Source organism: Patiria miniata, unplaced genomic scaffold (assembly GCF_015706575.1).
Source record: "Patiria miniata isolate m_02_andy unplaced genomic scaffold, ASM1570657v1 HiC_scaffold_6, whole genome shotgun sequence".
NCBI classification, from domain to species: domain Eukaryota; kingdom Metazoa; phylum Echinodermata; class Asteroidea; order Valvatida; family Asterinidae; genus Patiria; species Patiria miniata.
Genome location: NW_024037073.1, coordinates 9,678,326 through 9,694,935, shown reverse-complemented (window position 1 = coordinate 9,694,935; position 16,610 = coordinate 9,678,326). Strand labels below are relative to the sequence as shown.

Below are 16,610 nucleotides of genomic sequence, written 5' to 3'. Positions count from 1 at the left end.
TAAACGTCTGATTTTGTCTAATTTCGCTCAAAACGCAAGGTTAACCCCTTACAATCCGAAAATTTTCGAAAACGTCTGATTTTGCCCAATTTTGCTCAAAATGCAAGGTTAACCCCTTACAATACGAAATTTTTCATAAACGTCTGATTTTGTCCAATTTCGCTTAAAATGCAAGGTTAACCCCTTATAAATTGAAAATTTTCATAAACGTCTGATTTTGCCAAATTTCGCTCAAAATGCAAGGTTAACCCCTTACAATACGATATTTTGCATAAACGTCTATTTTTGACCAATTTCGCTCAAAATGCAAGATTAACCCCTTACAATCCGAAAACTTTCATAAACGTCTGATTTTGCCAAATTTTGCTGAAAATGCAAGGTTAACCCCCTTACCATCTGAAAATTTTCAGAAACAACTGATTTTCAATAAATAAATCAGACGTTTATGAAAAAAATTCGGATTGTATGGGGTTAACCTTGCATTTTGAACTAAAAAATTGACAAAATCAGACGTTTATGCAAAATATCGTATTGTAAGTGGTTAACCTTGCATTTTGAACGAAATTAATTGGGCAAAATCAGACGTTTTTAAAAATTTTCAATTGGTAAGGGGTTAACCTTGCATTTTTAGGAAAATTTAGCAAAATCAGACGTTTTTAAAAATTTTCAGATTGTAAGGGGTTAACCTTGCATTTTGAGCAAAATTGGGCAAAATCAGACGTTAATGCAAAATTTCAATTTGTGAGGGGTTAACCTTGCATTTTTAGGAAAATTTAGCAAAATCAGTTGTTTTTGAAAATATTCAATTTGTAAGGGGTTAACCTTGCATTTTGAGCGAAATTGGGCAAAATCAGACGATTATGAAATTTTTTTATTGGTAAGGAGTTTACCTTGCATTTTGATCGAAATTGGGCAAAATCAGACATTTTTGAAATTTTTCAGATAAGGGGTGAACCTTGCATGCGTATGTTTAATACCCCTAGAACTATGGGTATATTACAAGTAATACCCATAGTTCTAGGGGTATATGTTTGAGTCGTCATCAGTACCTCTATTTCATGTAACAAAAACAACATATTCGTTTGCCAGACGATAACTCCAGAAATACCTCATGTATCGAACTGAGATTACATCTGGTGGTTTGCCATGATATAATAACACAAATCTGTTGAATGTCAAGATAATATAGCCCGAACAATCCAGTGTGTTCAGTGCGAAAAATACACTCACTAGTCCAAACAAAAGTCAATTGCAAGTATCAAAACAACATATTCGTTTTCCAGACAATAACTCAAGAATTACCTCATGTATCGAACTGAAATAACATCTGGTGATTTGACACGATATAATAACACAAATCTGTTGAATGTCAAGAGAAATTGTCAACTAATTGAAATAATACAGCCCAAACAACCCGGAGGTAAAACTTTTAGTGCGAAAAATACAGTGATTACGCCAACAGAGGGCGCAATTCATCTTTATAACCGAACCACGAGCGAGATGCAATGGGATTCTGCTCCAGCGAAAGTTGGTACAAAATCGTAGTTTTAATCCTGTTTTCACTCCTCTTCGGTGAATGTTTCATCGTTTGCGTGGAGGGGCAGAGAGTCCCATACGTATTTGCGAGATACCCCTTCAAGAAAAAGCCGAAAAACGTAAGAAGTCCACTTTGCAATGTGCCGAATCATCGGGTGTTGCTCGTATACTGGGGGCGGGGTTAATATAAGATAGTGGATATTTTGCCGGAGGTAATGACGGCAAACTAACGATTACTAAAGGTTTGCCGGCGGCAATCCATATCACTGTACTCTTTAAAATAGGGCGGAATTATAAGATGTATTAAATTCCCACCAAAAGTTGTGTAGCACGATTGGTGTAATGGTTAAGCAAAGGCTCTAGTAATCGGGATGACTCGCGTTCGATTCCGACCGCACCACATTTTTAAGGTTTTTTTTTGTCATCTCCAAATAAATAAGAATATTCTTCTTTTATTATTTTAACATGTCTCAAACATTTTTTGCAGAGTATTGCATTTTCTTTTTCAGATTTGTGGCTCTGGAGGATTTTTTTAAAAAGGGAAATAAAGTCCGAAATTATAAAATGGTCTGAATCCCATCTTGTGAATACGAGGTAACAACGATAATTTTGGCATGGAGCCAGACTAAAACTTGTGTTCGGAAAATGTTTAAGTAAAAAAAAACAGTAACTGCGCATGTTCAGTGCATATCCGGCAAACTAACGTTTACTAAAGGTTTGCCGTCTCCGGCAAAATATACACTGCCTAATTTGAATCGCCATCGTTTTAATTCTACGCAAGGCAGTGGATATTTTGCCAAATTTTAGTCTGGCTCCATGCCAACATTATCGTTGTAACTTTGTATTCACAAGATGGGAATCAGACCATTTTCCAATTTCTGAAAAAATTCCTCCAGGGCCACAAATCTGAAAAAGAAAATGTAATACTCTGTAATAAAATGTTTGAAAAATGTTAAAATAATAAAAGAAGAATATTCTTATTTTTGGGGGATGGGGGAAAGAACGTAGAATTGTCGCCAGTGGGGATCGAACCCGGATCCTCCTGCTCATGAGATCCGTTGCTTATCCACTATGCCACTGGTGCTACACAACCATTGGAAGTAATTTAATATATCTTTAAATTTTATTCAGCCCTATCTTAGAGAGTACAGCGCCCTCAGTTGATAGAAATTGCCGCCGGCAAACCTTTAGTAAACGTTAGCTTGCCGGGATTGCCGCCAGCAAAATATCCACTATCTAATTCTAATACATGTAATATGAAAAAAGTAAGACTGCTGCAAACTGCTTACTGACTGGGTGGACCTGAAATATATAAATCTAAAAATTAATGTGGCCTGACGTTGCGAACTTAGCAAGTTCTTCTTCAGAGGCTAAAACAGAATTGACAGAGGTACATACATTAACATGGGGGTGCACACAAACATGCAGGGATGAAAGAAGAAACACAAAAGGAGGATTAGGTGGGAAAGGTGTGGAAACATGTAATATGAGTGAACATTTTGAACAGTTATATTGATTCATAAAAAAATATTTCCCAATCCACGGTACATTCTACCTATATTCTGCATGATGTTTTTACCCAGGAACGACAGTTCAAGATTAGTATCAGGCAATGTGAACAGAGCACTGACTGCAGTCAAATGCAAGGCTTGGATATGACGCGCTGTGCCCGCAAGTGCATAGCACCAGACTGCTACCAAGAGCTGTACGCTCATGATGAGGTTGGTACTACGGCTATGACCGAATTACACGACTATGGCTTAAAATTACACACGCGCCTATGGAAGCGGCTGCAGCCACTTCCCATAGACCTGTGCGTTATTCCTAACCATAGTCGTGTCATGTCATTCAGACGTAGCCTACCATGGGGAAATTGAGCAAGGATCAGAACATAAATTCAAATAGACAATTATGTAAACTCCCTCACTTCAAAACCTTGGGAAAAAAATACGCAACTGTTAATTTATTGTGGGGGTGTGCTGTGGTCCAATGGTTATGGGCAATTCCACGGTTACCCACGTTACATTTTTGATGTACTTTTGAATTTTCCTTGGGCTTGAAAAGGCTTGAAAAGGTTTAATAACTGTTATCCCCATGGTAGATAGAGTAGACCTAGACCTACCTAAGCACCAAAGATGACACCAAAGATGACATGTGTTATGTATGATAAGCGAGACGCAGAAAACCTGTTACTCACGTTACGAAAATGTAACGTGAGTAACCGATTTTGTGCATCTTGTCGCTAAGAGAAGGGGTTTACCCTGGTGTTTCTGGCAGTGGCTGTAATATGTGCTGCAGCACCTTGTAAGTTTTACCCTTATAAGGTGCTGGTTAATGGGTTTCATATTTCTCAGGCCAAAAAAATAATAGTTCTGCTTCCGGTTTCCCTACTTACCCTACTCTGACAGCCCCTACCCTAAAAAATTTTATGGGAAAAATGAGAAAGAAAACGCCCAAACCATAAATTTCTACCTTTTACCCTTGACAATGCGCAGACGCCTCCATATGACTGTACACAAAAAAAATTGGCATAAAAAAAAAAATTCCCTACCTACCTACCCTATTTTAGGAAGCCATGTATTCGGAAGCAGAACTATTATTGTTTTGGCCTAATGTAAACCCCCCACTTCAAAACATTGGGGAAAAAATATGCAACTGTTAATTTATTGTGGGGTGCTGTGCTCCAATGGTTATGGTGTTTGACTCGTGTGCCGTGGTATATGGGTTCGAATCCTGACCGTGGGAACATGGTGCTTGTGCTCTTGAGCAAGGCACTTTACCATTACTGCTTCGTCCTTCGGATGGGATGTAAAGCTGTAGGTCCCCTGTGTTGTGTAATGCACGTTAAAGAACCCAGTAACACTTATCGCTAAGAGAAGGGGTTAGCCCCGGTGTTTCTGGCAGTGGCTATAATATGTGCCGCAGCACCTTGTAAACCCTTATAAGGTGCTACATAATAAACTTCATTTACCTGTAAAAGACATAATTTCCAGCGCCTTGAGTACCTATTTTTGGTTACATACTCTATAATACTCTGGTATTATTATTATTATTAAAAGGTAGAATATATACATGTTCAATGTAGATCATTTGTCATTGTGCATAAATTTGTTTCGTTTGAAGCAACAAAAATGCTCAAAATCTAAAGAAGGGTGCTTAACAACCTGATGAAGTTTTAGCTCTGTGAATGCTGTATATTCCAAGAAAACACTATTTTAGGATCTCGCTTGCCAATCAAAAGTGTCCATGTTTTGAATTGCGCCCGAAATCAGCGTCCGGGACACATTCTCATTCAGCCGATTGCCACTACACAATGTCACGCACTGAAGCGCGCTTGCGTGTTTCATCGCTTGTGCACACCCATTCACGGATTCGCCAAATTACAAACCAACTAAAGGAAATTTCAAACAATGCGTCACTTGACGCATCTTTGGAAATGGCCTTCTTTGATTGTTTTCTTCAAAATGACAGTTTGCCAGAAAGAATAATTTCACAGGAAGTTTTAGTGCCATTACTATTTTTACTTAAACCAAGTATGCTTTTCAACAATAATTTGGTCATTTACATTTTGGATAGCTGCAAATTATTTACCCTACCTTTAAACTAGCAACTGAAAATAAAGAAGTGATTTTGCATTGTGAAACTCGAAACAGCATGGGGAATGCACCTTTTAAGTCAAACAATCTAGTACACATGCGTGCATGGACCTCAGAAACAGGAACAAGTAGTTTCGGCACGAGTTTATTTACTTTCATAATTCTGTACACGCTATCATTTAGGAAATGATATTGCATAGTTTCCTGGTTAATGATGTTGTTTAGTCCAGTTTCCCTGCAGTTTAAACACTTGTATTTCCTTCTGACGTTGCTGTCACTTTTGAGGTGATTCAGACATTTTGATCTTTTTGTTAGTTTGCTTGTTTGTTTTTTAGTTGTTGTTTTTTTGGATCAGTTCAAGAATGTTGTAAAAGTTTTGTCATTTTGTCATTTTGTCATTGACCAATTTTAAGCCCGGGGAATTTGCAATAGCGCATTCCATCTGTGTGTTCCATTTTGGTTAGGTTAACTGTTTAGTGCTGTCATATGAAAAATCAGACTTCGATCTCAACCAAACTTGGTGACAATAATCTTTGGGTAAGGGGACTTCAGATGACTTGAGACAGTTGAGGTCAAAGGTCATCAAGGGGTCAAATGAGGTCATTGCTGATTTTGGTTAGGTCAACTGAAAAGTGTGCTTACTAACTGACTGTATACTGTCAGCATGCAAAGAGGATCGCGCAAGTTTTACTTGCAGTGTTTTTTTTTTTTTACAAATTAATTAATGGTAACATGTACAGTTCTACATTGTACATGTAGCAATGCACTAGAATTTCCAGAGCCTCAGACTAATAACAAAGAAGTACTGACGTGAATTCACTTTTTGATTTGGAGATAAATGCAGTAGCACGTTAGGCATCCCAAAGTTTTACTTTGCTTGAACATATATATTTAGGGAAAATTCTAACTGACTAACTAGTGCCAGTGAGACGATTTTGAATTAAAGTAAAAGTACAGTCTGTCACGAGCCAAAGCGGCCCATCAGGCTGGCGTTTATCTCCGGTTTCAGTAGCATGAAACAACCAAGAATATTTCTATTCCTCCTGGATGGGATGCTAGTCCATCGCAGGTTAATCCCCAGTTAATGCCGGTACCCATTTATACTCCTGGGTGGAGAGAGGCAAGTGGGGGTGAAGTGGCTTGCCAAAGGACACAACATATGGCCAGCAGCTGGATTCGGACCCCTGACCCTCTGATCATGAGTCACAGACCCTAACCACTAGGTCACACTCCCCCATTGCCCAATGTAATGTGCCAAAAAGCCACTAGATTAGCATGAACAGCGGCAATAGGGTTTATTTTTAACACAAATGCTTTGAACTTTGAACTACCATTTAGGGTGTTTGTATATGTGGAAATCCATTCAAATCACAGTTAAGCAGGTGCCAGATTGTTCCTAGTTTCTGGTATTCTCATTATCCTAAACCTCGCCAGGCAGGGTATAGCCCGCCCCAACCCCTCCCGGAACTGATGATACTGGAACGTGTAGATGAAGGGGTTGACGCACATGTTCAGGAACGCAAAGATGATGCTGGCTCCGTACAGGTCCATATTCAAATGGACTTCATCACTGATGTTGTAGTAAAAGTAGGCAAATTGGTTTGGCAGCCAGAGCAGGCAGAAGACCCCACAGACGGTGACCAGGGTTTTGATGACGTTCCGGCGCGCCAGGCTGCGGGACGCTGACTCTCCATGCTGGTTGGCTGGCTGGACGATCGGCGTCCGCTCGTTTGGAGAGTCACCAGACGCTGCCGTATTCCCCCGCAACGCCCGGTAAATTCTGACGTAGGCAAACACCATCAGGCCCAGGGGCACTAGGTAATCAAAGACCAGCACGGCCACCGAGTATATGATCTTAACAGACCAGGTTGGGAAGTGCTTCAACTTACACTGGTTATGTTTGTCTACAGTATGCCCGAGTACCGTGTAGATTTCCAGCAGGTAGCCCAATATCCAGGGCAGCGTAGCCAATGCCAAGGACCTGGGCCATTTTAGGAAGGACCTGTTGCAGTACTGTAAGGGGTAGAGGGTGGCATAGTAACGCTCAAACGTCAGCAAGAGCAGATTTACCATGGAGGCCATGGTGGTTGCCCAGAAGAGGTACTTGGAGTTCCAGATGTAGCAGATGAATGCTGCCGCGGCCGGAGTAGGCGATGGGGGCCTCTGTCCCGGGGTGAGAAAACACAGCACCAGCAGAATCGAGGTAATCAGGTCAATCAGGGATTGGTTGATCAGGAGGATGTTGATATTGCCCCTGCGGGAGGCGACCGCAGAGGCCAAAACGTAGATCACCAGGCCGTTGCCCGCGATGCCCAGCGCGGCAATAATGCTGAAGACGATCTTGGTGGCTAAATGTAAGGGAACATCATCTGGGACTACGTGAGAGGAAATCATCGCTGCTTACATGTAACAACAATTGCAGTGCAGTAGTTCTTGCATATCATAGGCACTTAAACTTTAAAGTGTACACACAATGTTCATGTATATATGTACATGTGATTGTCCTGTATTTAGTTTTTTTGGTTCAAAACATGCATTAACTCCTTGTAGACTTTGTGAGTCAACGCATCACAAAGAAAGGCATTTTGCGCTTTGGGTCAATCAAGTCTCTCAAGCTTCAAGCTTGTAAATATATCCCCTCGCAGTTTCCGAAATCAGTGCTTGTGAAGCATGTCTGTGGAGAAAAACCAATATTTACAAGTAATTCACCACGAAGCTAAACTTGTCAACACAAAAAACACATCAAGCTAGCCGAGGAAGAGTACATGCTATTGTGTGTCTACACATCTGTTCTTACATGTGATGGCAACTTTTCCGCGGCATTTCTCCAGAACGATACAAGTTCACAGCAAGCAAAAAGTGGTGGCATTGGTTGGGTCGCCTAATCACAAAAGCCTGCACAGTCAACGGTTGCAGAGAAAGTCATCCCGCAGCATGTCATCAGTTGCAGACAGTGACAGTGTAGAAATGGGTTCCATTCTACACGTAGCTCGTTTTGGTCAACAGTCTATCATTTTGCTGATAGTTTGCAAGATGTTGCATATGTGCATAGTTCTGGCTCTGTGCAGTTGTTGTCGAACACGTCCAGACGTTTGAATAAATTCCTGTGTCACTGAACTGTCTATTGATCCGTCTGGTGAAAAAGTACATCATTGTGAAAGTACTGAAACCTGATCCAGACAGTATGTGTGTTTCCTATGGGTTGTGTTTCCTTGTTGTGTTCAGTGGATCGTACCTGTTGTGAAAGCCTAAAATAAAAAAAAACACAAATGGGAAATTTTCTGTTGCCATAAATAGACTTTTCACGTACACTGTACGTGTAGGTGAACAATTTGTTTGAAGGCCGTTTCTTTGAGATTTCAACGAGCTATTATATTTATTGGCTGCATTATAGGTAAACAAATGACTGTAAACTTGTACTTTGCCCTGTGACAGAAGTATCTTAACAATAGCTAGCACAGTGCTTTCGCATCGGACATGTACATGTTCATTTTGTACAAGCATCATTGTGCACACATATTGCAGATTATGCACATGTACATTATGCAGATTATGCACATGTACATGTACATTATGTACATGTTGAGAAACCATTGTGCAGTGTGCACGTTACAATGTATTGTAGAAAGCAACTGCCCTGTGATAGAATTATCTTAACAACAGCCAGCACAGTGCTTTCGCGTTGGACACATACATTTTGTACATGTATATTTTGTATATGTACATTTTGTACATGTACCGGTACATTGTGCACGCATACCGGGGTATATTGCAGATTATGCACATGTACTACTATGTACATTATGCACATGTACATTATGCACATGTACATGTACATTATGCACATGCGTACTTTATACTTGAGAAATACTCGATATATTTTGGTTAAATTTTGGTTATTTTGGTTAAATTGTAGCTTAGTTTTGGGGGTGTTCCAAAGACATCTTTTTAATTTGAGTTGGGCAGCTTAACGTCGCTTTCTCAGTCTTGGTGCTGTTTTCGAGGTTCTCCCAAAAACTAAATAGATGTTGTTTTTAAATTGCTATTTTCTAGACATTGAATAGCAAATCAGCCCATGTTAAGTAACATTTAATTGCAAGTTCAATAAATTTAGGCGAATTATGGGTGGAAAAGCAATCCTAAAATTAAAACAATATCTTGTTTAAATAAAACGTACAATTGAATATTTATTAGGAAGAAAAAAATCTAATGTTGAAGAAGAGCGACTGTAAGATAAATTGAGAAAAACATACATAAAAATTGTCATGGCCTAGCGCTTAAGAACACAGGACTCATGCTCTGGTGTTTCAGAGGCAACAGTGGTCTGGATTCGAACCCGGGCAGACACTTGTGCCCTTAAGCAAGGCACTTAACCATTATTGCTTTGTCCTTCGGACATGTCAGATGGGGCGTAAAGCTGTAGGTCCCATGTGTGGTATAATGTATAATGCACGTTAAAGAACCCAGTACACTTATCGCTAAGAGAAGGGGTTTGCCCGCGTTTCTGGCAGTGCAATTATCTTCAGCCTTGAAGTCTGCACTTGTAAGAAGAAGAAGAAGAAATTGAGCAAAATTCACACTGTTTGATAATGTACGTCATTCTTTCTTTTGCTTCCATTTAGTTGGAGCTTGGTGAAATTGACGTCCGAGCAACATCATTCAGAGGCTGCTGGGTACAACGCTACTACAGGTAGCAGCATGACCCATGGCCTAGGCGTGACAATTCCCCATCGTAGCAGCAGGACCTGTGGCCTAGGCGCGCTAATTCCTCATCGGTGGCAGCAGGACCCATGGACTAGGCGCGCAAGTTCCTCATTGTAACAGCAGGACCCATAGACTAGGCACGCAGATTCCTCATCGGTGCGAATTCCTCATCGGTGCGAATTCCTCATCGGGAGCAGCAGGACCCATGGACTAGGCGTGCAAATTACTCATCGGTGGCACAGGACCCATGGACTAGGCACGCCAGTTCCTCTTCGTAGCAGCATGACCCATGGACCCTTTAATGCAAATTCCTCATCGGTGGCAGCAGGACCCATGGACTAGGCGTGCAAGTTACTCATTGGTGGCACAGGACCCATGGACTAGGCGTGCAAGTTACTCATCGGTGGCACAGGACCCATGGACTAGGTGCGGCAGTTCCTCTTCGTAGCAGCTGCTGCTACCCATGAACTAGGCGCGCAGATTCCTCATCGGTGACATCGTGCAAATTCCTCATCGTAGACTAGGCATGCAAATTCCCCATCATAGCAGCAAGACCCATGGACTACGCACGCAAATTCCTCATCGGTGGCGGAAAAAATGAGAAACAATGCTGTCAGTGTTGGACACTTCCCTGGTATTCCGCGGTTCTAAACGCATGGCAAAAGCACATGCAAACAAGCCAGATGTGGATGTGTTCGCACTTCACTGGTTCCTACCGTTGAACAGCGCACGTGAACCAGTCAAATCTGAGTGGTCATCAACAGAAGAATTCCGAGGCGCACACACGTATGTGTTATAATAGTGTATATTTAATACTTCGTCCCTTTCTACCCTTCTGCTACTACACACTACCAAAATAACATTAAAAGGTGCAATATTAAATTACATGTGCTATGAATTTGGAAAGGGCTAAGTTGGTAACTTCAGTTTATGTTTGAAATGGTTGATGTATCATTTAAATTTTGTGTGCAGGTTTTAAGATAAATATTCCAAGTCCCAAGCCTGTTTACTTACTTCGCACTGCAAACTTTTCCTCAATAAAATCTTAACCTCTTATGCACACAGAATATCAACAATTATGTGACTAAAATATTTAAATGTTTTCAGGAAATAAATCTGATCTGCGTAAGTAATTACCTCATATATTTACATTTAGCATTTTACGTTCCAATAAACCAAACGAGAAACTATCTCTAAGATTGCATTTGTTGTCTACAAAGAAAAAGGGACAATGAAGTAATTTTTAAACATTTACAAAATCATGATTCAAAAAAGCAACGATCAGACTAAGAATAAAGAGAGGAATACATTGGATGTACATTTGTTACATTTTGTATTTTCCAACAAAAAATTCGATGACAAGTGTTGCTTAATGTCAAGAGTGCTATTTATAGTTTTCAAAGCTTATTCAAATAATAATAATAATAATGGGTGCTTATATAGCGCTTTTAACTAAGATCAAAGCGCTTTTACGTTCAGTGTCCAACTATCTATTTGCTTTAGAATTCCTTTTTTTTTTAGAACTTGTTTGTAAGATTCTGCATTAAAAGGGTGATTATGAGAGTGAAAAAGGACCCAAAACTGCTGGAATAAGTTCCTGCAGGCGTTTTCCTAGTTACGGATCGCAAACATTATTCAGTCTACTTATGGCTCAACTACTCCACGAATTCAAGTGATATTGTTTTGATAGTTTACTTCGAGTAAGGGAGATACATGTACTACACAATTCATTTCAAAATTTAAGCGTGTTTGATTTTGAATATGCGATGTCAAAAGTACCGATGCCACTTTTCACTGTTCCCGATTGGATCAAAAACTGCTCCGTGCGAAAATGTTTAATGTCCAATTGTCATATCACCCATTAGTAATTATCTATTTATTTTTTAACCCTAACGTCCTAGCCATTACTTTGGGATAAAGAACAGAATACAGAATATTGTACTGTGACTGTTGTGCACACTTAAATGCTGAAGTATTTCATATTACAGTTTACTAGTAGTGTTTTAGGTGAGGTATAGGGTTAATACCTTGTGATCTGGTAAGTAAAAAGAAGACTACCGGTATTAAAATTAAAGTGGAATTTGAAAGAACTCTTGTAACAAATCACTGGCCTTGTTCCATGAGTGGTTCTATCCTAGCCTTTTTGGCTCCGGACCCCTTCTTGGCTGTTCCCTTAGCCCTGCTGACACTCCCTCCGGAGACACTCCCGCTGGATCCAGAACGGCCAGCGGCGGAGGAAGAAGAGGGACTCTGGGCGTAGCGGGTCACGCAGGAGACCCCGTCCACAAACTTGGTCTTGAAGAGGACGTTGGCGTTGTTGAACATACCGTCCTTGAGCGACACCACGATGAACTGTCAAGAAGAGAAAAATGCACAAAACAACCTTCATTCCTGGGTACAATTTTTTTCTTGAGGTTCAATAGAGGGCATTATCTATCTGCTCCGTTCACAAGTACCCCCTCACCGGGCAAAGAAAGTACAGTAAGGGGTGACCGACCGACGCCATCTTGCCCGACTGCAATTCATTTGCCGCGAAGCGCGGCCACTGCGTGTACATAGTACAAATCGCCTGGTGTACGTGCGTCACACATAAGGAACGATGCGCATCAACCAGCTAAATGTCGCGCCCATGGGACATCGTTGCTAGGTAAAAGGGCGCCCTCTTTCATTGGCGCACGGAGCCCATTGATCCTGCTTCAAGTGCACGGAATAAAAATTGCAAAACCATGATGACTGTCGAAATTCGACATTTCCCCCCGACATTCCTCATGCAGTGTTGCCAAATGTCTTTGTTGACAAAATACTGGTACTTTTACCTTAATGCTTGTTGTTGAACTTTTTGAACTATTTCAGCGTCATGACATTTTTTTGTCCAAAATTAAAACGGTGGCTACTATTTCAGTGTCATGACATTTTTTAGTCCAAAATTAAAAAAACAATGGCACATAATTAGCTGAGTTTTACCTAACGTGGCGCACTTGTATAAATCTCAGAAAATTTGAAGTTAACATTTAAGAATATCTTTCTCAAGTTGAAAAATTCCAATATTTATTATCTCCACTCAGAAACCCAACTAGAAGTTTAATAGAAAATAATTTTCTTATTTTTGGGCACATTTCCAAAGGGTTCACTGTGCACTTCGAAATAAAATCCGAAAATCACGCCAAAGTAAATTTCTCTGCCAACTGTGTAACGGGTAGAAGATCTCACAATTTATGACTGGGAATGTTTAGAGCCTGATGAAATTTCACTTACTATGAAATTTCAGGTAAAACATTTTTGCTCTAGGAAGGCGCTAGAGGCCAAAATCAAAGCCCCAGTCACACATTCATGGTTGGCGCTACGAATATCCACGGTTTACCAAGAACCAATCGATCCCGAACTGTTGAGATTTGTGGAGAAATTGACTTTCTAAGAATGCACTACGGTTTCAGGACGATAGCCACAACTGTCTACGAGTACACCACGGCTTGTCAAGAATATGGACAGATTGGTGAAGAATATCGATGGTATCACTAAGAATAATGACCTTAATGCCACGGTTGTCTGCGATTGGGCCACGGATGACCAAGGTTCTCCTACGAATAAAGCATATTCATAGTACAACCTTAACAGAATCCTAGCACATCTGGGCATATCCGTATGTCATTCGTAGCAAATTCGTCGAAATTTCTACCACTAATGAGCTACGAATCTCTAAGAATATGTACGAATAGCCACAAATAACACGAATTAGTATGGTTGTCCTGCGGATGTCCCACGGTTGCACTACGGATTGATTTTCATGACGATTCACCAAGGAAGTTATGAATAGTTTAAAACTTCCGTAGCCTCTTTGCACGGATGTACCAAGGATGAAAACGGTACTCCAACGGTTTATCACGAATTTCAAACCGTGGATATCCATAGCTCCAAACCGTGAATGTGTGACGGGGGCTTTCGGGAATATCAACAATATTCCCGAAACCTTCAAAAACTTGCACAATTATTGTTGGGATTTGGATATACTGGAAGGGATTCCCGACTGATTTGACGGCTTACCTGCGAGTGCCTGAAGTGAGTGCGTAACATCTGGCCAATGTTCTGGGTGTGGGACAGATCCAACGCTGCATCCACCTCATCTAAGATGTACAGAGGGGCCGGCTTGAACAGCAGAAGGGACAGGATGAGGGACAAAGCCACCAAGGACCTGGGAGAAACAAGAATGAGAACACGCATGACCATCTCCCTGTTACATACAATGCAGAAATGGATGCTCACCCAACCTTGTTTCCATGGGTACGAGATCTTGCTGCGCCATGTTGAATCCCATTCCCATCATGCCTTGCGCGATCTGAACCCCTGGAATTGTGTAATTTAAACGTGCCAAATAGTGGCACATTTAAATTATGACTGCAGCTGATGTATCTAACACGCGATGCTGTGCTTAAAATTTTGAAATTTGTTTTCCCCCGTAAAATCAATCCTTTCAAACATGAGATTTCAATGTCACGTTATTTAGCAAGGATTTATATTAAATGTACGTACCTCTGTCATTTTTTTTTACAAAAAAGATACAGGTTTTTTAGGCAATAAACGAGGTGCCAGAATCCATTTCCTACAGGCATCGCGCAGTTTTGAAAACTATGTTCGTATGTGACGTGACGTGCAGGAGATAATGCGCGAGCGCATATAGCCGTGCAGTCTTCGAAATACACACGCAGTACGCTCTGAATAGCGTAATTTACGTATTCCTCACAGCCAAATTGTTACTGCCTGGATCAAACCTTCATTTTATTTGAATAAATGATGCCTCTGTATTTTTCACATTTGATGTTTTGGGGGCATACATATCCCCCCCCCCCAAAAAAAAGCAATTTGATCAAATATCTAGAATATTTTCATAAAGAAGTTCTGAACGGGGTAAAAAAAAAAGAGATGTGTTTTTTCTAAACCTGGGAATAATTTTTGGTCAAGACTTACCTCTGGCCACCACTCAATTCAGCCAAGCTCTCCTTCCACACGTCACCAAAGGCAACCTTCACTTCCAACCCGTCCAGAATGGAATGGCCCTCAACGGGCTGCAACTTGGCTTGAGTGCCGGGCAAGAGGGTGGAGAAGATCGAACCAAAGTCCTGAAACGGGTGACAAAGATGAAGACAGCAAATGTTACTTTCAAAGCATTCATATAATATTTTTATGCTGTAACACAATCCTCTCTCTTCCATAAAACAGAGACAAGAAAAGAAAAACAAAAAGTGTGAGTGCACAATAAGCTCTGGCCGTGTTGCCAGAAGTCTTGCATGAAAGTCTTGCATGAAAGTCTTGCCTGAAAATGATCAAAATGACCCTAGCCAGAGCTTAAAAATGCGACGCTGATGGCACATATGGAACATCATATTTTTGGGTCAATTTTCGGGGACAGACAAACAGACAGACCATCCAACAGACCGACCACTTAAAAAAAAAACACCGAAAAATATGACGCTGAAGGCACATATGGAACACCATACTTTTGGTCAATTTTCGGGGACAGACAAACGGACAGACAATCTGACAGACCGACAGCTAAAAAATACTATGCCGAAAAATACTATGCCGAAAAATACTATGCCGAAAAATACAATGCCGAAAAATGCGACGCCGATGGCACATATGGAACACCATACTTTTGGTCAATTTTCGGGGACAGACAAACAGACAGACCATCCGACAGACCGACCACTAAGTGACATGTTGAAGCTCCTGCCAGAGCTTAGAAAAAAATTAAATAATAAAAAAAGGACTTAAACAGGCCTATTTCTTCTGAGTCAAATTCCCTGTTTTTTCCTTGTCTTTTCCCTGTCTTGTTTGGCGGAAGCTCAGTAATATAATTCGGCCTTACTGTTAGCTCCGAGTTACTAACCTTGTTGACCTGTGCCCAGGCTTTCTTGAGAGCTTCGTTCTTCTTCTCATCCAGCTCCTGGATGGTGGCCATGATCTTCTTCTTGTCGTTCTCCACGATGCGCTTCTTCTTCATCAAGTCATTGTACTGGGGGGGGTGGGGAGGAATGGGAACAATATAATTTGTGTGACATTTGATGCTTCGCTTGGTGGGGAAAGCAACCAAGTTTTGATCTTCCTCAATTTGGGTTTAAGAATCTTTGAGGATTGAAGGTACAAAGGATTTGTTTTTGTGATCTGGTACACGGTACCCTGTGGAGACATGTGCATAATAGGGAACAAAAGATTGTATACGTCTCCACAGGGCAATTTCTATAGATGAATACGTCCCACAAGGTTATCACGAAATAGATATATGGATTTTACTCAAAAACTATGGATTTCCAAGGTGGGTTGAAGTATTTTATGTAAGGGATATTAAATCCAAATTTCAGCCTGGGAAATTAATTCTGGTTAAAATAGGAGCATTTTGAAACTACACTTTCAAACTTGAAAACTTTATCACACGAGAACAAAAAAATGACTCCACAAGGATACAAATTCCAGTATGTGTGTGTGCATTTTTTCGTTTCAGTTGCTATAAATCTTAAGAAGAGTGCATAACACCTAACCTGTTGAAGTTTCAGCTCAAAGGATGCTGAACATTTTGAGAAATGTATGCACAATTTTTTCGGTCTCGTGATTAGATTCCATTGCCAATGCATGTACAAAACTGTGGCCGCCAGCACACTTTATTAAACCACATTCAATGATTGTTTTCTCCCAAACGATACCATTTCAGGCAGAATAATTTCACAGGGTGTGAGGAACCAGTTCTATCTTCGCTTTGAGCAAGGACTTTCTCATTAAATC

At 40.6% G+C, this 16,610-nt stretch overlaps 3 protein-coding genes across 3 annotated transcripts in view; 1 reads left to right on the top strand and 2 right to left on the bottom strand.

Annotated features, from left to right (window-relative positions):
- The first annotated feature begins 1,453 nt into the window (after positions 1 to 1,453).
- LOC119742872 lies at positions 1,454 to 9,998 on the top strand. The gene is made up of 3 exons (XM_038219102.1): positions 1,454 to 1,655; positions 3,120 to 3,257; positions 9,755 to 9,998. Exons 1-3 carry the CDS (start codon positions 1,506 to 1,508, stop codon positions 9,824 to 9,826), a joined length of 360 nt encoding a protein of 119 aa, XP_038075030.1. The 5' UTR covers positions 1,454 to 1,505; the 3' UTR covers positions 9,827 to 9,998.
- On the bottom strand, positions 5,939 to 7,877 carry LOC119742871 (galanin receptor type 1-like). The gene has a single exon (XM_038219100.1). The coding sequence runs from the start codon at positions 7,524 to 7,526 to the stop codon at positions 6,507 to 6,509; it is 1,020 nt and encodes a 339-aa protein (XP_038075028.1). The 5' UTR covers positions 7,527 to 7,877; the 3' UTR covers positions 5,939 to 6,506.
- A 1,154-nt stretch (positions 9,999 to 11,152) lies between the features above and the next one.
- The window catches only part of LOC119742873 (structural maintenance of chromosomes protein 2-like), a 33,879-nt gene continuing 28,421 nt past the window's right edge, over positions 11,153 to 16,610 (bottom strand). Inside the window, exons 20-23 of the mRNA XM_038219103.1 lie at positions 15,721 to 15,846; positions 14,799 to 14,950; positions 13,878 to 14,025; positions 11,153 to 12,188 (exon numbers count right to left, since the gene is read on the bottom strand). Coding sequence (XP_038075031.1) covers positions 11,940 to 12,188; positions 13,878 to 14,025; positions 14,799 to 14,950; positions 15,721 to 15,846 — 675 coding nt within the window. The 3' untranslated portion in view covers positions 11,153 to 11,939. The remainder of the gene's footprint in view (positions 12,189 to 13,877; positions 14,026 to 14,798; positions 14,951 to 15,720; positions 15,847 to 16,610) is intronic.